The following is a 20,182-nucleotide window of genomic DNA, read 5'->3' as shown; positions in this document are numbered from 1 at the left end:
GAAATATTTGGATATTGTCTGCTCTCTTTCTTACAAATCATTGCTTTCAGAGACCTGAGATATTGTGATATTTGTGGAGAGCAAGCAGGAGAGGAACAAAGATGGAACAGCAGAGAAGTTGTATTAGAATTCATTGTGCTGCATAGATAGAGAGTTCTTATTTTATTCTAATTGGTTAATACCTTATAACAGAACAGGAGAAATATGTTACCGTAATCCACTTGGGAATGTTTCTAGCATCTTCTTGTACTATCACATCCACTTGAACTTTTCTTTTCTCTTGAATTTTCCCATTATCTACATACATGTGCTTAGAGTGGAGAAAAAAAATAATTAATTAAAACATGGAGTTTATTAACACTCACAAGCCCAAATACATTACTTAGACTTATTTCAAGCTAGTCTTACTCAAATGAAGACCTCCAACCAACATAAACTTATTTTAATATATACATTTTATGTCAAAAAAAAACCACCTGAGAAGGAACTGTAATTGAAGACACATTAAATAACTAGCTAGTTTACTGATGCAGGGAAAAGAACACACTGCCTCTGAAGACCCACTGACCAAACAAAAATTCCCTGTGTTAGGTTACAAAGCACTAGTAATTACAGCTGCAAATCTTTACATGTATAATTAACATCCCATTGAGATCTACAGGTAGACATTAAGGTCTACACTGTAACACACCTCTGTGAAATCTAAAAGCACTTGGTGATAAGTAGTAAAAATTGTTCATTAGTGAAACTCTCACTTTCTGAAGCAGTTTGTATTAGCTGTTGTCAGAGCCATGACAATGCCTAGCACTATGCTAAACAAATAAGCAAAGTAAAATAAAATTTTGGTAATGGCATTTCAGCAAGCCGAACACAGGATTAGAATGGCTGCGCACACAAAGCTTGAAATGTACTTTTCTTCATCAGTAACTATTCTGGGTAGTCCTGATACCCACAGGCTAATTTGGGAAAAAACAGCAGAAGATTCCAGTCTGCTTTTGTTATGGTAGCCATTATTTCAGATTTTTTTTTTTTTAATCACGTTACCTGTTTACGCTACACTCTCAGGTGAATGATCATACTTCTGTAAGTGTTTTGACTTTGTTATCATCTGGTTGTTCTTTTTCCATACCAATAATAGCCTTTTTCAGGACCACCTGTTCTATGAGATATATTGTGTGGTTTCCTCTGGTATAATAATAATAATACTACCAAGACATAATATTACTTCATATTGATATTCATGACATTATTTATTGAACCTCTCATTCGCTATACTTACTAAAAATGTGCATTAAGACACAGACTACGTGCAGTCAGCAAAAGACTCTATCAACTCACCAGGCACCTGTAAGCTATTCAAAGAGTTCAATCATTCCTACTGAACACAAAATTATTCCATAACATTAGACACCAGAAATTTTTACCTGGAAGTGAATGTTTTCAAATTTTCTTCTTACTGAAACTATATCGTCATCACTTTCTTCATCTACAATTTGAAGAGATAAATACTAAATAAGATCTAGTTGAACTCAAACCAGAAGTTTTTAAACACACACTGTATAACTTATTGACTGAACTGGTTTAATTTTAGAAAATTATTTTCTACACTAAAATTTTTATCTGTATTACATTTCCATTTCAAGTCCAATTGAAAAGCATAGTTTATAGATCATAAATGACTTGAGGGTAACAAGAAGAATGAGGATAACTTGTTTATAGCCAATTCATCAAGATTTATGCTAACCATTTCAGAAAGCAGAATATTTCCAAAGCATTGCTCTGCAAGATTCACTATTCATTAATGTATCATTCCCACTTACTTTCAGCTACACACCTAAATATACCAGCAAAGATAGTAAGGACCTTCCACCACACCTTTTCTTAGTTTGTTATTGGCAAGAGTGCATTGGAACTGCCAGGGGGAGAAATAAGACAGACTTCAGAATATTAAAAAGCAAGTCCAAGTCTTTCAACTCAATTTTTTGGTATTCTATCAGTATTTTTGTGAATGAAACGTAACAAAACTTTTTTTGCTAGATGTTGCCAGGCCTTCTAATTTATCACTAGCTAAAGCCTCAGTCTTTCACGATCATAAAACATGGCTGCATTCTAAGCCCTGATTTCTGAATTTCCCTGACTGTTATATCTTTGTCCCATGTTGGGTCACTGAGATGATCAGACCAGACTGCTATAAAATGGGAGGCTCTTGAGATAAAGGTAACAACTCCAGTATCCAGGAATGGTCAACTCCATCACACCAATCACAAATTATTAGAAAATAGCTTGTATCGTAGAATGAATTGATCTATATATTAGTTGAATACTCTTCTAGGTGTGAAACCTCACACAAGTGTAACTTTAGTATGTCTTCAACGTATCATCAATCATACTTCAAAACACTGGAAAACTAATTATTAACAGAGGACCATGGCACAGCACTGAACAGAAAAAATGTGAAGTATCTTCTCTAGGGAACTTTAAAGTGCTTTTAAAGGCCTAAAGGGAAATTTGGAAAACATCTGTTCTTCAAGTACAGAAGAGAGGAAAAAATAAAACTCCCATCTTTCTCTCTGGAAAATTTGACCTATAATACAGAAGTTATTTCATTGGAGATACACTCAATACACTGCTACTGCATCTTTTAGGTATCTTATTTAAGAGATGAACAAGGGGTGACTGTAAATGTTAAGTTTTGACTTTGATGTCATCATCAAAACTTAAAATACCCTTAGTTAAATATTTAATTCAGATTGAACTTTCCCCTTTCTCTCCAAAATAAATCCACTTTTTGTGATACTATCCTAATAGATACAAAGAATTGCACATGGAAAAGAAAGTGATTGGTGACAGCCAACATGGGTTAACTAAGGGGAAATTGTGCCTGACAAATTTGGTGGCCTTCTGTGGTGGGGTTACAGCATTGGTGGATAAGGGAAGTCATCTACACAGACTTATGCAAAGCATCCAGTGCTATCCAGCACAATATCCTTGTCTCTAAACTGGAGACACATGGATTTCACAGATGGACCACTCAGTGGGTAAGCAAATGGCTAGTTGGTTGCACTTAAAGGGTTGTTGAGCCTATAGAAGGCTGCAGGGAGACCTTACTGCAGCCTTCCAGTACTTAAAGTGGACCTACAGGAAAGATGGGGAGGGACTCTTTATCAGGGGGGTGTAGTGATACAATGAAAAGTAGTAGTTTTAAACTGACAGAGGGCAGATTTAGATTAGATACAAGGAAGAAATTCTTTCCTGTGAAGGTGGTGAGGCACCGGCACAGGGTGCCCAGAGCAGCTGTGGCTGCGCCCTCCCTGGAAGGGTTCCAGGCCAGGCTGGACGGGGCTGGGAGCAACCTGGGCTGGGGGAAGGGGGCCCTGCCTGGGGCAGGGGGGTTGGAACTAGATAGGTCTTTAAGGTCCCTTCCAACCCAAACCATCCTATGATTCTCTGAAATTGTTCAGATATCACTATACTTTGCCATGCTACTTCCTGTGAAACCAAAGAAGGTGACATATTAAATTTTCTTAGCAGAAAGACCAATACTTGCAGGTCCAGGTGACAGCTCTTTCACTTTATTTGTACCTGCTGTTGATAGGCTTTGCATACTTTTAGAACAAAACCACTACGTAATACTTGGAAGAAACACTGCCATCACTGAGTAATGTGAAACATTCTGTAGGAATACTACAAATGAAAAAAATCTGCCAAAGCTTAAGTTTTAGCTAAAGCAGCTGAAGATACATGTTTTTCTTAAGAGTTAGCCATTGCTAACCACCTATATATGTAAAAAAAAAAAAAAAAACCAACCCACAAACAAACACCAAAGTGAATTCCATTTTTAAGTGAGGAATACAATCCCATGTCTCCAAGAAGCTAATTTCTAGGTCTTACTGTATTTGGAGATAGCTGAGATTCACCAAGGCTGCTATAAATCCTCTCCAGTCTCTTTCTGGAACATTCACAGGAGATGCAGGAGGAGTAGATAATCATATTATTGTATGTTGCTATGAAGATACCAGAGTCTGAACTGCATCACTGATTTATCCCATGAGTGCAAAAGACACAAAGGACAGTTAAAGAATCTAAGCTACAGATGCTTCTGAAATTTGTTTCCTATGTTTCACTGTGCAGGCTGAGAAAGTTTGAAGTCACATTTTCTAAATCTGCAGAAAATACTTTATCATTCAAACAGATATTTCAAATTATCCTCTCAAATGATAGAACAAGTTTCAGATTGCTGTTTTCTATTTTCCCCTCAACAGAGAAGTAATCACATGCCTTGGAGAAAGCTATGTGTATGAAGCACCTAATTTATACCAGAGTATTTAAACACCAGCTAACTACATTTTGCTGTAACTGCTCTTTTAACCATTAAATGCTGGTTACCACCTAGACATAGTTTAATTTATGCAAAATAGTAAGTTTTTATATGCACAGGAAAAGATCTTGAGTAATACAAGTTTTAAATATTTTAAAAAGCCATTCAAAGATTGCTACCACTAATTAATACAATCAAATAACTATTCAGGAATACAAGGCCAATACCATCCAAAATTCTGCAGACAGGTCACAAGACTGATGCTGAAACTATTACAAACCCTACTGAAGACTTACTGTTGCAGCTGAATGCAATATCTGTGTTTACCAGACCACTAGAAATTAATGTTTACATTGTCGTTATTAATAAAACTTCTGTTGCCACTTGTGCCAAAGTTGTGATTTCACTGTTCCTTTCTTTATTAAGAAAAGGCAATTGAACATATTCCATATCGATTTTCCAATGAATCAGGGATTCAGGACTGACAATTTAAAGAGGAATGTGGATATTGCTTTCATAGTACTACTAGTACTTCAGTCTCCTGTTATTCCTATTATCTACTTTCTGAAAGGGTATAGAAAACATATTAAAATTATTTTTCCTATACTAGAAAATTACAGAAAAGTCAGTTGGAAATCTTTTTCAAAAAATAAAAAAAAAAAAAGGTAGTTAAAAAGTAGATTAAAAAACCCACCTCTGTCAGATGTATCCACATAAGAGTTTTCAGAAGATTCCTTAAAAGCACATGAAAGGAATTTAAGACCTGGTAGCATAAGCTAGGTTAACTAGTCTGTAAAATTCCCTGCTGTCATTACTTGTTCAATTTTTTGAGGTGGTGGTAAAATAAACCCAGTCATATTCCCCAAACTATGACCAAATGACACCATCTTTATTAACAAATCTGTACACAAATTTGTCTTGATTCACATCTCATTACTCAATGGAGAAAACTATTTTCTTCCCAGCCCTTATATATTCAGATAAATAATGCCGGGAGAAGTCATCATGCAACAAGAGCAACACACAGTTGACAGATGAATTCTAATCATTGAATCTTTATCAATATGTACTCGGGATTTCTCTGTGTTCCAATGTATAAGGAAAGTTTCTTAACTTCCCTCTTTAAAGAATTCTTAATTGCCTATTTCAGACTATATATAATATTTCAAATAGGTTTTTTGCTCTATTTTGTTGAAGTCTTGATAGTTGCATAAAAAGCTCATTTATAGAGTAAAGAGCCTTTTCTAAATGTTTAAAATCTGCATCTGACATCACATTCTTTAGAAATTCTTTTTAAAAGGTCTAAATATAGTCTGTCTAGTTCAATCATAAAATTAGTGTATTGCGAGTTAAAATGCAATCAGTAAAATGAGACAATTTAACTACTATCTACATAGAACAACTAATTAGGAGTGACCAGTGAGATGGTCCGTATCACTCTTCAAATGCTGAGTATTTTCTCCTTAAAAAGATAAGGAGTCAAAAGAAGTTATTCTAGAGAACCACAGATTTTGCAAATAATACGTAGACACATGTATTGCCTAACTAAAAAGATACTTGATGGTTTAAAGCCTATATCCAACTGCTCTCTCTCCCTTTAAATAAACTTAAAAGAGTAGAATTCAGCTGAAATCCATAGCTGGTATCATGGCTGTTATTTGATATCCCTCATATCACAATGGGAGGGAAGATATGTAATTACATGAAACATACATAAACCCTACCACATAAACAATATGAATAGGGTCATAGTAATTTTTTAAAAATTGCATTAATCCACTATCACAAAATGTATGAGACCACCATATATACAAGTCCAGAACTTGAATTCATCACCATCTCCTACCACAGAATCTATCGGAGGAGGAAACAATCAGGGGAATTATACTAGATGATCAACATTAACCAGAACATGAAGATTTTAATTTTACACAAACATCCACCTCTTAAGTAAAGACACATCTTTCCTAAAATAATGCAACGACATGCAGGGAACTACATGAGTGGAAAGATAAAGCAATTGTTTAATTAGATACCTGAAGTTTAAAGAACTGCAGTGAAAGAACTACAGCAAAATACTTTAAGCCCTCAATTTTTTCAGAAGTACTTATTTAATCAAATCACTTTATTCTCCTTAAGCAATTAGTAGGTCTTTAAAATATAGCTTTATAGCTACAGTACAGGTCCATCTGCTCATGATTAATTTCTTAGCTTTTAACTACATAAATATATTTTCCCAAAGAAGCTTCATAAAAGTAAATGCAATGTGGTGCCCATACCTGATGTAATGTCGAATGTCCATCTTCAAAATCACTGGTCTGTTGCGTTGACATTTCTTAGCATGAATGGGAGGGGAAAAAAAATTCTATTTAATTTTGATAGATCACAGATCAATGTTGTTCCTGAGTCCGTGAATTTTTCATTTGTATACACTCTTCTTTATTTTGAAAATTATTTAACACAAACATTTAACAAATGGGCACTGAAACAAAGAATTGACAAGTGACAAAACAAGATTCTAGTCAAATACAGCAGAGTAATTCTGATCAGAGGTATACATCTACCGTATTACATGTTTTCTTCTTAACCCATGAAGCACCACAGAAAATAAAATTTGTCCCTTTTACCAGGTGGTATCACTTGTAGAAAAGGAAGACAACTGCAAACTTTGTGCCTTCTTTCTTGTCATATCTTGAAAAGGATAGGAAAAAGACTAACTACTCCTGAAGCCTGAGGATAGAGCCCCAAACCTCTATTGCATCTTTTTAATGATTTTTGGTAAGTGAGCCTTCCAAAACTGAGACCTGTCTTCCTCAGATAGATCCATTGGCAATCTTTGTGGGTTGATTTCCCCTGCCCCCTTTTTATTTCATAAGAAGCTGAAGAAATATAGAGTGTAGGAGCTGTCTAATGTAGCACAGATCTCGCCTTTTTACATTTAATCTATATTTCATTCTTCATTAGCTATCACAACTCAGATTTAAATAAGATCCAAAACATTAGACCCACAGAGAAGTAGCTACCTTCAAATAAATGTGACTTCCACTTAAGCTTATTTTACAATTAGCATCTAAGCTGGATATAGTTGCTATTAAAATTAAACACTGAAAACTGGTTTGATATCACTGAAAAAAAGTTACATTTCTAAGCATTGCCGTGTTAGGTTTTAAAAAAGGTATCTATAACAAGCTACAACCTGTCAAGTCTGCACAGAGTGCATATGGCTGTGATGTGCATATAAAAATTATTGCCTGGATCTACTGTTAATACTGCATAGATTAAATTTCTATAATTTATCTCAAAAGAGAAGACCTATAGCTCCAAATGACTCTGATGATGCTGAAGTTGTAGTGGGACTTCTCATGACTGGATGCATGGGATAGACTTAAATAATAATAAATGTGCTTTAGCAGACATGTTTGCCCTACACAAGACTGTCAAACAAGTTTGTTTAATGCAGAATTTGTTCTCCTTGCTTTTTTCTGCATTTCTGTTTCCAGAAAAATTGCTATCAAGTATCACAAGTGATTTACTTTTTTTTGGTTAAAAAGTGAGAAAACTTCTCATACCTAACTCAGGCACATCAGCATTATTTACTCCTATAAGCACTTCATATTATTTAATACTGCCCAGCATACATGTAAAGATTTCCAGTTTCCTAAAGGCTTAAAGCATATGGAAAGAAACCTAAAGATGTCATCTATTTTTTCTTCCATTTTAATGGAAGATCAACTATACCTAACATCTCTAGAAGTCTAACTCATTCTTAACAACTACTCCATAATCTCTAAGAAACGTATTTCAGCACTTCCTTATGTTTACATTTGGAAAGCTTTTCTAATATTTAACCTAGAGGTTCTCTTTTGCTCTTCCCTCCCCCTCTATTTAAGTCCTATCACCAAAGGCTCTAGTAAGTTTTTTTTCCATTTCTGATTCACTCCAGCTAGTCAAGCTACTATCAAATATAAAATAAAGTACTTCACCACAAGTTTTATCACTGTTGAACAGTGCAGAAAACCTGTTCTGTGTGCTTTACATACTCTGCACCTGTGTATATTTTCTAGCAAACTGCACTATTTTCTCAACAGTGATATTCTTGATTGGCTCAAACAGCCTTCAAAATTGCCTCTTCCTGCATTTAATTATTCTTATGTAAATCTATTACTTTGAAATTCTCTGCATGAAGTGTACAAAGTTTACATTGAGTTTTAGCCCCAATTTATCAGACTATCTTTCAGTCGTCATCCCTACTTGGTATCATCTGTGAGGTAATTAAGGGTATCCTCCCTTCTCCTATTTACTCAAAGCATAAGCTAGTAGTTTGCTCAGAAGTTCTGGAAAAAATCCCTCATGTTTCCCTTCAGTCTGAACACACACCATTGATAACTATTCTAAGACCAGTTTTCCAACTGGTAGGAAACTGGGCTATAAAACCACTCTCTCCTATAAAGGTAATGAAGCATGTTCTAGGACTAGGAGGCTCTGGCTTCAGCTTGTAGCCTTCTCAGAAAATTTACATTCACTGTTTTGCAAAAAAACTACAGTACTGCTTGCTTTAGAATATATTAGCAGTGCAATTTTTAGAATGCTAAATAAGCTTTTTTTGCAAACATTTCTGGATTGGGAACACAGGAAATCAGAATAATACAGTAATGTCCCATTGAAATCCCTTACTGAGTAAGATCTGTGAAACACTGCAGAGGGTGTTTTATTTCAAAAAGATTTATCAAGGAAAGAACGCATTTTAAGTGGCTAATATATGACAGAAATACCTTGGAGGTTGAAATTTAACATACCTGGTCCTCCCATACTCAGAACTGCCATATATATAAAAAAACCCCCAACAACTAAACACTCAAAGGATTGTCACTTTACTCAGTAAAGCTTCATGGGGGTACTGGAGTTTATATCCAAATAGTGAAAATATATTCTAGCAAAATCAAGAATTGTTAGTTGGAACAAATAACACAACACCCCTATACACCAAGAGAAGGGGTTCATTACTAACTATTTGGGTCTTAAAAAGATATTTTAACTGTTCACACTTAATAGCACAGAACTATGTATCCTAGCTGAAAACACATATCAGGTCCAACTAAGAGTATGAAATAAGAAAAGGTAAAATTTGCACCTTAACTTTAATAATCCATAGACAGAAGGCATTTTTTTTGTTGTTGTTGGGTTGGGTTTTTCCTGGAGGCCTTTTTGGGGTTTGGGTTTGTTTTTTACATGTATAAATACAAATCTGTAAAAGTGGGGGTTTCCTTATAACAAAAGCTGTTAACACTAGTGTTATCTCCCCACCTTCAATATTTAGTTAAATATTTATTCCCTAGGGTAACTTAAAGCATAACTAAAGACTGCTCAAGTTATATTAAAAGTTGGAAAAGATATTTAAGATGGCAATTTTTCTGCTTTTCTACCTTACTTGTAGTGCAATACACTAAATTTAAAGTTAATTAGATCAAACCTTCATAGCATTAAAGTGTGGGGGTTTATGTGGCCCAGCGGCCATATCAGGACCTATGATAAGACTCACCAAGGCAACCAAGGAAACAAAAAGTGATGGTTCAACACAAGGAAACAAAAAGCAATGGTTCAACATATAGGGAAGAAGCTGGCAACGGACTCGGGCAAAGAGCAGCCAATCCGCTAAGGCGCGTGAACAGCAAGTGGTCAGCCTGCAGCACCAATCACAAACTAACATATTTAATTAGTAGCCTATAATCGTAACGTAGTATGCATGCTCGGCGCGTGTACAGAACACAAAGTAAGATAAATATGTATCACTGAGGCTTAATAAACGAGCGCCTTCTGCACACCACACTGGCGCCTGAGATTGGCTCCGTCACCGACATGAGACCAGGCTGCGCACGGGCATGAGAATTCACCACATTAAAGAAACTCCAAATAAAATCCTTCAACTTCTAAGGCATTCTGATCTTAGATCAAAACAAAGACTAACAAAAAAAGTTACTAAAAAACTTCAAATGCTGTATCTTAAAAAAACTTAACTGCTAGATGCTCTTTCCTGTTGAGTTTTACTGCAGATTATAGCCAGTCATTTTTTGTACTTTTCAGATCCAACTGCATATATTTTCTAAAAATTAGAGTCAAGGGTCTGGATCGTCTGAATCTTCTTTTATCAGACCCTTATTTCCCAGCTCATTTTAATTTCATAGGCTGATTCAAAGTCTATACCTGAATCCTGTATGGACAAGATTTTGATAGGATCGTAGAAGGAGAGACACACTAGGTTGTGTTTTGTCCTCATATGTTCAGCATAAAAGTTTCTCAGGTGAATGTCATAAAATAAGCAACACCAAAAAACCACTTCAAAACCTTAAGAAAAGGAAGCCCAACATACCTTTGTTGTACTACACATCACATTTTCCCCCAAACATTTATCTCAGTAAAAACATGTATTTTATTGGAACATCCAGCTCCTTTTTAAAAACAGTGAGAAAAACTTCAGATGTACATCTCCCTAAGTAGTATCAGAATTACTTTGCTGTGTGCAGTCTTGATTTGACTTCCATCACAGTACTTGATCTCTAATGGAATAACTATACACTACTTTTTCCTGCAGGCATCCCGATTCATTCATTATACAGAATAATCCGCTAAAGTTTTTGATAGCTCATCATGCTACTTCATGAGATTCTTTTAAGCAAGCATATTATTAAAATGTGTGTTATCTAGTTAATTTCAAAAAGGTAGCAACTTCCAATTTCTCCACTTGTACACACACGTAAGTCAAGGTTGGAATTTTTAGATTCAATGAACATCTGACAAAACTGACAAATACAACAAGAAGCTGTCTGTTTAATTGATGAGGGGAGATTATTTTAGTCAACTTGTGATGATAGCAACATCAATTATAATGCATTTACTCATCTTAAACTACATTTTGGAATCCTTATGACTATAAATATTTGGGTTTTCTGGGTGGTTCCCCCCACAAAAAAAAAAGTGAGTATCCTAAAAAGTTTGGCATAAAACCAAGACAACTTCTATTAAGTCAAGACTCTTTGGATAAGGTAATTTATAGCACTTCTTTTTTTAAAAAAAAACACTTTACCTGCATTCCTTTGAATTCTTCTATTAAGCTGCAATTAGAAATAGGAAAAAAAAAGTCAGAACAATCTTAGAATAGTAGTTATTTTAATGGCTGCCTTTATTTAATTTGGTATATTTTACAACTAGGCATTTCCTAAATAATTATTCAGTTTCCTTCAGGTTTCCCATGGCCTGACCAGAAAAGCCACAAATACATGGTAAAACTTACCTGATTATTCACTTCTTGAAATCACAAGAGCGTAAGCTTTAGCTACCTTGGCCCACATAAAAGACTAAGAGAATTCCTCTTACAGTCTTTAATTGATTTAGTCTGTGAAGTTGTGCAGCAATGCTTATCGGATGATCCATGAGGGATTATCAGGAGCAGAAAATGAAAGGGAAATACAGCCCCTTTTCTGTCTCCATCAAATCCATTCTTGTTACTCAAGACTGAATTTCACTCCTCATCCCCTCACTTTGTGGGGTTCAGAACAGCTTCTGTGTTAGTTGTCAAGGCACACTACACAACTTCACTTTAGACAGGCATTAGGAATATACCAGCAATGTCACTTCTAATAGTCGTGTGATAAACACCAATATTTTTATTAAATTCACTGTTAAGTTATTATGGGGGAGTTTAGGAAAAAGAAGTGATTGCTTGTTTAATGTCAATACTCAGAATGAAAAAATACAGATCACGTGCCCACAACAGTAATGGCTTTAGCCTGAGACAGACAGCGAGTGCTGAGACTTTAAGGATACTTTAATTACTCTAGCATTGTTTTACATTAAAAAAAAAAAAAAAATCCAAAGATGAAACCAGTAAGCCCTTTAGAACTAAGAAGCTGATTACCTGAACCAAGATAAATGGATTCAGTGCATGCTAACTTCAATGACAATATTCTGATGAGATGTGTCCCCATCAGACAGCATTCTAAAAAAATATATTTTTCCAAGTTTAACAGTGGTGCTAACCACTGGTAAATGGTCATCTATTTTAATCTGTCTCATCTAACAGTCTTAGCCAATCAATCCTAAAATCCTATTTTAAATCAGATGTTGACTTCACTGATTAACATCTGTTGCAAATATTTGGCACAGTAAGATTAGAATGTATCCCTATACACATTATTTATATAAACATACAGATACATAATAAAGAAATATTGCTACATTTTGACTGCATAGGAGGACTATATTATTAGATACCTCAAGTGCTTCCTTATTCCTTTTTTTAAGCTTCTTGATTGGCACTTCCCCCCATTGCTTTGGTCCTAGAAATAACAAAAGATACAAATAAATACATAGCTTTTCTTGTAACACTATTTATACCAAGTATCATTCTAACAAACAAACATTTAGGAGAACTTATTACATAATAACAAAACATTCTAAAAGCTGAACAGCCTCCAACACAATTGCTGAAACATAAATTTATAGGAAAACAAACCAAGAGAATATTGTAATTTCAAGTTAATTGAGAAGTCAGGCAAAAAAAAAAAAAAATAATCACACACTGAGTCTAACGACACGGTGTTAAAATTCGAAGAGCATTACAGCCCTAGATGCTATGAAGAAGGGGAAAACCATCAAATTATTTCAGTTTTTAAATTTCATTTAATGCATGCAGGCTACATGGTAACTGAGGTTACTTAGAGCAATAGTTAAGGCTTTACAGGACTGAGATCCATATTCACTTTATATTGAATAGAGGTTACTCAACAAGCCTTTACAAATCAACGACTGTGTATTGCAGTGCTGTATTCATATTTCCTCTCTCTCTTGATGGACAGCATATATGAAATAGAAGTTTCCCGGTCTGTAAAAGCCTTTGAAAAGTAAATAATATTTGGTGCAATGATTACAGTGGGTTTGACGCTGTGGTAGTACTTCATGTGTATGCCCGGTAAATTCTACTTTACAAGAATTGATACGGCAATTTATGTATGATCCTCACTTTAGTGATAATAAAAAGTGGCAGAACATTTAATTTCCCAGTAAAGTCACCAAGCTACTAAGTCACAAGTCCCACTAAAACTCTGAGCAATATATTTTAGAGCAACAGGTTTTTTTTCACAATAAGCACTCCACAAGCATTATCAACTCTATAACGGATCGACAGTTACAATGAAACGCTAGAAAAAATAAGACATAGCACAATGTGGTATAGATTTACACTAACTGCATTAAAGGAAAAGCTAGAGAGACTACCTACCCAGTCCACTCTGACATAACAGAAATTTATCAGAGCAGTCTTCGGAATACTAAGCAGAGATGAAACTACACAATCCGTTCATGTGTGTAACTTCCTGCTAATACCTCCATTCCTTCGTTTTAACTCAGTCTTGTCCATTTTGATTCTTCTTCTTACAAGTCATCTAAATATTAACAATTGATATCCTGAGCCTTGCTAATAACTCTTTTTCTGATGTCCAAAACAGAGCATGCAATGGACTAAAACGGTGCATAAACTCTCCAGGTATTATATGCACATATCAAAGGCTACATATGAAGTGCCACACCCAGGTGAACAAAATTCAATATCTGTTGCAATTAAATGTTATATAACAGCCAACAGTTGCAGGCTTTACTAAGTTGAAATATACAGCTTGTAAATATCCAAACTTTAAGAAGGTCTTACCTTCAGGTGTAACGTAAGTGAGAGTTTCCATGGAAATAAGTAAATCATCTTCAAAAGGATGGTTATACTAAATAAAAAGGACCATTGAGATTATAATAAGTTATTAAAGCAATATTTTTAACCCGCATTTTAAGTATTGTTTATATACCATTTTCTTTTGACTGAAATGTGAAATTATCTGTACATTGTTTTGTTGGCTGAAGTTAGAATTCAGCAATCTGGAAACATTAATACCTAGAGGAAACACACATATTTTAAGCACATACATAAATCACTCAATGTCAAGTCATAAGACAGTAACTGACAAAACGGGGCTTCAGAAAGTTTTCAAAAGTGGCTAAGTTACTCTGTTAACAAAGTTTCTTCTCAACTTCCTGTGTAATAACTGGAAGCAGCCACTTAGCAAAGATCCACAGCTCATGACATAAAAATATCCAATCTAATGCTAGATGAGAAACATTCTAGAACCAGACTTCACCTTATGCCAGCACCTAGACATTAGTACAAAACATTTCCCTGAACAAATACATGCATCTCTGGACAGAGGAATATGGTTCCTACATCCTTAACACAAAACAGCTCTAAAGTGAAGGAGGGAGTCTTCCACTTCTTTTTGTAGTTTCATTGAAAATACCTCATCTAATGCTAGTTAACTTGGGTTAAGGGCACTATAAAGGCAACCCGGACTTGTACTTCACTCACTTATTCAATACCGGCAATCCCAGATCTAAGTTTTACAGAGGTAATCAAGGAGCTGGCTCTTTACTAGCTTCCTCAGGCCAAGCCACAGGAGTGCGTGGCCCAGCGGAAACTGCAAAGCTGCACGAGGCCCTGGGTGACAGCGGCTTTGGGCAGCCAGGAAAAATAGGACCCAAGTAACTAACCACGGTGAGAATTGCCAGTTACCGCAAATTAGAGCGCACAAAGAATGTTGCGACCGTCTCTACTGACGCACCAGGACTTGGAGGTGCTCGGGAAGAAGAGGAGCGGAAAGCGCTGCCGTTGCTCACGGCGAGGCGGGCAGAGGGCCGTGCTGCCTAGCAGCCTTCCACCGGCGGCCAGCGCGTCGCAGAAGTGGCGGCGAGGCTCCGCCACGCCACGCCACGCCACGCCACGCCACGCCACGCCACGCCACGCCACGCCACGCCACGCCACGCCACGCCACGCCACGCCATTTTCGGCAGGAGAAGCCGTGGGCAGCCCCACGCTCCCGAGACAGGCGGGAGGCAGCCCAGGGGCCCCGCTGGGCACGGCCGCGCAGGCGACAGAACTCTCCCGCCGCCCCCGCGCGACAACGAGAGCCCCGGCCAACTGCCCGCGGCGGCACGCGCGCGGCCCTCACCTGCTCCAAGATGCGGTTCATGGAAGCAATGAAGCGGACGTTGCTTTGCCGAAGCCGCTCGTTCAGTTCCCGCTCCAGCTCCGAGGCCATGGCGGGGCGGCGGAGCACGCCCACACCCCGGCCCCGACCGCCACCAGGCGCCAACGCCTGCCCTACCGCAATTCAAACTGCGCGCCCACCTCCTCCTCCCCCCCCCATCTCTGATTGTGTCTTGGTCGCGTCAGTTCAGGCGCCGCAGCCCATCCGAGCACGCAGTGGGGAACCTTTCTCATCCTGATTGGCTACTAGAGCGCCCGGCCCCGCCCCCCCCCGCCTCGCAGTCAACCCGCCTCCAAGCCCTCCCATCGGGTCCGGGGCTCGCAGCGGGTTGGGGGCGGCGCAAAGCCGCTGTTCTACCTAGCAGCGGCGGCACGGCGCGAGCTCCGCAGGCCGGGCGGCGGTGCGCTGCAGGGTGGTGGTGGTGGGGGGGGGGAAATGGCTGTAGCGGACCCTGTGCTGCTTCCCGGCCGCCGGCTCTTCCCGCCGGCTGCAGCTGGGAGGTCGCGTCACGGCTGCGGGAGGCCGCGGCCGGCGTCGGTCGAGCGGTCAAGAGGGGACCGTCCCCACCGCCTCCTTCGGACGGAGCGCTGCGGAAGCGAACGTGACGGCTGCAACACACACACACACACACACACCCCCGCCAGGCCAGGCAGCTCCAGGCAAAGCCGTACAGAATACAACCTTCCTGCTGGAGTCGGCTGCAGCGGTCAGGAGAATAAGGGCTGGAGAGTTTGTGGCTAGATGGCTGCCGACAGTCACGCCCTTTCCAGCCGTCTTCCCGCCCGCCCCATAGGGCTGCAGGCCTGAGGGCGCTGAGGGGGGCTGGCATCGGCACCGCCCGAACCACTGCGTGCCCACCGGCACTGGGAGTTTGAGTATCGTCCCATTCCTCTCCTATATTCAACGAATCGTTCCTTTTCTATAATGATTTTTTTTTTTTTTTAATAAATGCTATCAGCACATCAAGTTCCCTGGAACCTCCTGTTACAAAAACATTTGCCATTTTGCCAATGTAAAGATACATTTTTCATAATGGCTTCTTGTCTAAAGCCGATTTGTATTTATCTACTTACTGTTTATTAGTTCAGGTGTAATAAATTTTATTTTTTAAATGGCAGAACTAAAGAAAAATGTATAATTTCATTTTCAAGCGTTCTTACTTTTCTGTGCTGTGGTTGTGAAGTTTCCACAGCTGACAAGTTTGGCATTAAAGCCTTACCCTGTTGCTGGGAGGTCTTACCCTTTTTCAAGGTATGATTTTGCTGCCATCGCTGCATGAACCCCTGTGCTCAGCAGTGGGATGTGTATGATGAGCAAGCCAGTTAAAAGAGTAGCAAAGTGTTGATTTTGGTTAGCAGGACAAGAAAAGATGAGTACGGTAATTCAAATCTCACTGATGATCACCTAACTGCATATTCTTTAATTTCCTGATACCCACCTGGGAGTGTATTTGCAGAAGCTCTCAGCGCTTCCTCTTGCTGTTCACTTCGATGGAAGCTATGCTTTGAATATATAAAAGCTTATATAAACTTCCTAAGATTAAAAAAAAAAAAAAAAAAAGTGTAAATACCCTGAACAAATCAGATTCTGTGTATCTCAGACTGATTTGACAAAATTAGTGGGCACTCAGTACTTCGAACCAAGTCCCTATAATCTTTACTTTTCTGTGGGTAAAAGAGGAATAATATTACTACTTTTAGTCTCGTGAATACTGTCAAAATAAATTCTGTGTTGCTTCCAACATGGCCAAATATTGGAATAGGTCAGAATATTAGTAGGAAGTTTATTACTAGACAAGTAAGTCTATATGTGTTCAGGGGCAAGCTTTAGATGGTGCATAGTAAAAAAGAGCTGAAGCCCCACACTGAAAGAAGGATAGAAGGAAATATTAGATAACTAATTAGTCAGTTCTTTCAACAAAGTGCTATACCCATGGGAAAAAATGCCTCATAAAGTCCCTTGTGGGAAAAAAAAAATACACAAAACATCATAAAGTCTTGTTTTTCACTCAAGGGTTTAGGGTCATCGTGGCTTTCATTGTGGGGTTTTGCGATCCCTTTGCAGTGCTTTGATAATTAAAGATTGAAATACAGTGCACACATGGGATGAGATTAATTACTTTCCTCTGACATTCCCTAGTTTAGGAGTCACTTACTTTACAACCTTAATGTTTTCTAATTTCTTAATATGTAATTTTATACTAGAAATAATAGAAATAGCCCCGGGCTTGCTTTATATTTGAGGTAATCACTAACCTAGGAAAATAAGGGTATGTTCCTGTTATTTCAATCTTATTGATAGAAGATCAGTCTTTCAAACAATCTATCCAGTAGTTACTTTTGGCTGTTTTGAATTGATGCTACACTTCACTAGAGTGACAGGAGCACTCAATTGCAAGTAATGTTTTCTACCACCCCTGTGAGGAAATGAGAGTGGCATTCAGCAATTGTGCATGAAAACTATCCTATAGCAGTAGTAACTGGTATATTTGATAAGGTATAACCCAAAATTTCAAACTCCGTGACCTTAGGAATCACAAGGTCAACAAATGTAAGCTAATGCTTTTGCCCAGAAGATGCATTTACACAGACTGCAAAGTCAGGTAGTGTATCAAACTGTAAACAAGCAAAAGAAAGGAAACAAGGAAAATCCATAATATTAAAACCTTCATGTTAAGGTCCCTATAGGAAACAGCAGCTGCCATTTGTCTTGTGATCACACTGCCATGTGACCAGAGAATGGCCTGTCTGTTCTTAGTGCTCCTCTGCACTTCTTTTCGTGTCTGCTGCTTGCTGTCCTTTGCTTAATTATTGAGATTGTAAATTAACAGAGACTACCCATTTGTATCCTGTTTGTGCAGCACCTAGCGTAACAAAGTCCTCGTCTTAGGTTCTATTTCAATAAAGATAATAAATCATTAAAACTATTTCTGAAGTCATGAATAAACTGAATAGTGGAGGAGTGGTTTGCAGTCCTCATTTGAGTAGGGGTGGCTGGGTTGTAAAGGTGTAATTGTGCTATGTGCCACGAGGAAGCATGAGTCTTGGACAGTACCAGTGGAGAGGTGAAAATAATGTCCAGGTCCCACAGTCAGTATACAGCCAGACTTCTGAGGCTTTGCTCCTAGATGGGTTCTCATTCTTCCTCTGCCACTGGAAAAGGGGAAACTGATGTCAGCAGGAAATTTCCTATGGTGTGAAGACAGCCAGCATCTTTTTAATCTTATGATTAAGAAAACACAGAATCATACAGTCTTAGAATCATAGAATCATTTAGGTTGGAAAGGACCTTTAAGATCATTGACTCCAACTGTTAAGCTAACAGTGCCAACTCCACCACTCACTAAACCACATCCCTAAGCACCACATCTGCATGTCTTTTAAAGATCTCTAGGGATGGTGGCTAAACCACTTGCCTGGACAGCCTGTTCCAGTGCTTGACAACCCTTTTGGGGAAGCAATTTTCCTTAATACCCAATCTAAATCTCACCTGGCGCAGCCTGAGGCCGTTTCCTCTTGTCCTATCACTTGTTACCTGGGGGAAGAGACTGAACAGTCCCAGTTCCCTCAGCCTCTCCTCCTAGGGGTTGTTTTCTAGACTCTTCACCAGCTTTGTTGTCCATCTTTGGACATGCTCCAGCACCTCAATGTCTTTCCTGTTGCGAGGGGCCCAAAACATGTTCTCGGAGGTGCAGCCTCACCAGTGTTGAACACAGGGGGCTGATTCCCCTCCTTAGTCCTGCTGGCCACACTGTTTCTGATACAAGCCTGGATGCTGTTGGCTTTTGGGGCCACCTGGGCACACAGATGGCTCATGTTCAGCCAGCCATTGACCAACACCCCCAAGTCCTTTTCTGCCAGGCAGTTTGCCAGCCAGTCTTCCCCAAGCCTGTAGCATTGCATGGCATTGTTAACAATGAACACTGTGCCATTTTTTGCTATAAAAGAGAGTATTGTTAATATGCTGCAGAAACAAAAACATTTCAAGAAGAAAACTTTTTTGGTACCTGTATGGTACTTGAAGCTTGTCTTCTGTTCTGTCCAAGCTCCATATCTTCTGCAATTCTACTGAGTAGGTCTATGCAGAAATGTTTGACAGAAGATTTGACCTCAAATTCTCTTTGTTTAGTTTGGTTTATAGAAGAATAATTTGTGGGACTGAGTTGTGTATGCCACTGGTTTCTCTTTGGTACATTGCAATATGTAATTGTTTTATTCATGGTGTTCATTCATATTTGGAGAGATCTGTGTCCTCTCCAGCTCATCAGTTAGCCCAGCCTCAAGCTGTATTTTACCCCTTTAATCTTTTAATCGCTTGTTTATAAATCAAAACATCTGCACTAAGTGATCATTTTTACTATTCTGAACTGTCTCCACTCAGTCAATATCTTTGAGTATTTAGGCATCTGGAATAGTAAATCATTTTATGAAAGCGACCGCTGAAGAACCATATAAAAAGTGATTTACACATCTATTCTCTGTAAATGTTGATCTTCAGATACAGCCAAAACATCACATTGACTATTGAAATGACAAACTCATCTCTCTTTAGTATCTTTCTTCTAGATTGCGTCCTGCTCTCATTCTTTGTACAAGGGAGTATGAAAGCATAAAATAACTGCTCTTTTCCAGAAACCCTCACACAGCTCAGCTTGTGTCAAGTCAGTGAATATAATTGGAGATTCAGAGCCTGTGAAAAAACACTGAGAAGTGTGGAGGGGGGAGTAGCTGTAGGCATGCTGGAGAGCTGTCAGCCTGTGGAAGAGGGAGCGTGAACAACCCAG

At 38.4% G+C, this 20,182-nt stretch overlaps 1 protein-coding gene across 5 annotated transcripts in view; it reads right to left on the bottom strand.

Moving 5' to 3' along the window:
- LOC116964759 (Holliday junction recognition protein) overlaps positions 1-19,940 on the bottom strand; it is a 28,035-nt gene extending 8,095 nt beyond the window's left edge. For 2 of the 5 annotated variants that reach the window (XM_033005312.2, XM_033005313.2), the window contains exons 1-8: positions 15,361-15,522; positions 14,019-14,085; positions 12,587-12,651; positions 11,400-11,427; positions 6,598-6,653; positions 5,013-5,052; positions 1,425-1,486; positions 212-310 (exon numbers count right to left, since the gene is read on the bottom strand). In XM_033005312.2, the coding sequence (XP_032861203.2) occupies positions 212-310; positions 1,425-1,486; positions 5,013-5,052; positions 6,598-6,653; positions 11,400-11,427; positions 12,587-12,651; positions 14,019-14,085; positions 15,361-15,450 (507 nt within the window). In that variant the 5' untranslated portion in view covers positions 15,451-15,522. Of the gene's footprint in view, positions 1-211; positions 311-1,424; positions 1,487-5,012; positions 5,053-6,597; positions 6,654-11,399; positions 11,428-12,586; positions 12,652-14,018; positions 14,086-14,973; positions 15,059-15,360; positions 15,523-16,837; positions 16,933-18,453; positions 18,552-19,099 lie in introns of those variants that run through there. The other 3 variants (XM_033005314.2, XM_033005315.2, XM_033005316.2) reach the window with 3 other exon arrangements.
- Between the last annotated feature and the right edge of the window lie 242 nt (positions 19,941-20,182).

Source organism: Tyto alba, unplaced genomic scaffold, assembly GCF_018691265.1.
Source record: "Tyto alba isolate M040663 unplaced genomic scaffold, T.alba_DEE_v4.0 Super-Scaffold_14, whole genome shotgun sequence".
Taxonomy (NCBI): Eukaryota; Metazoa; Chordata; class Aves; order Strigiformes; family Tytonidae; genus Tyto; species Tyto alba.
This window is presented reverse-complemented; position numbering and strand designations above follow the sequence as displayed.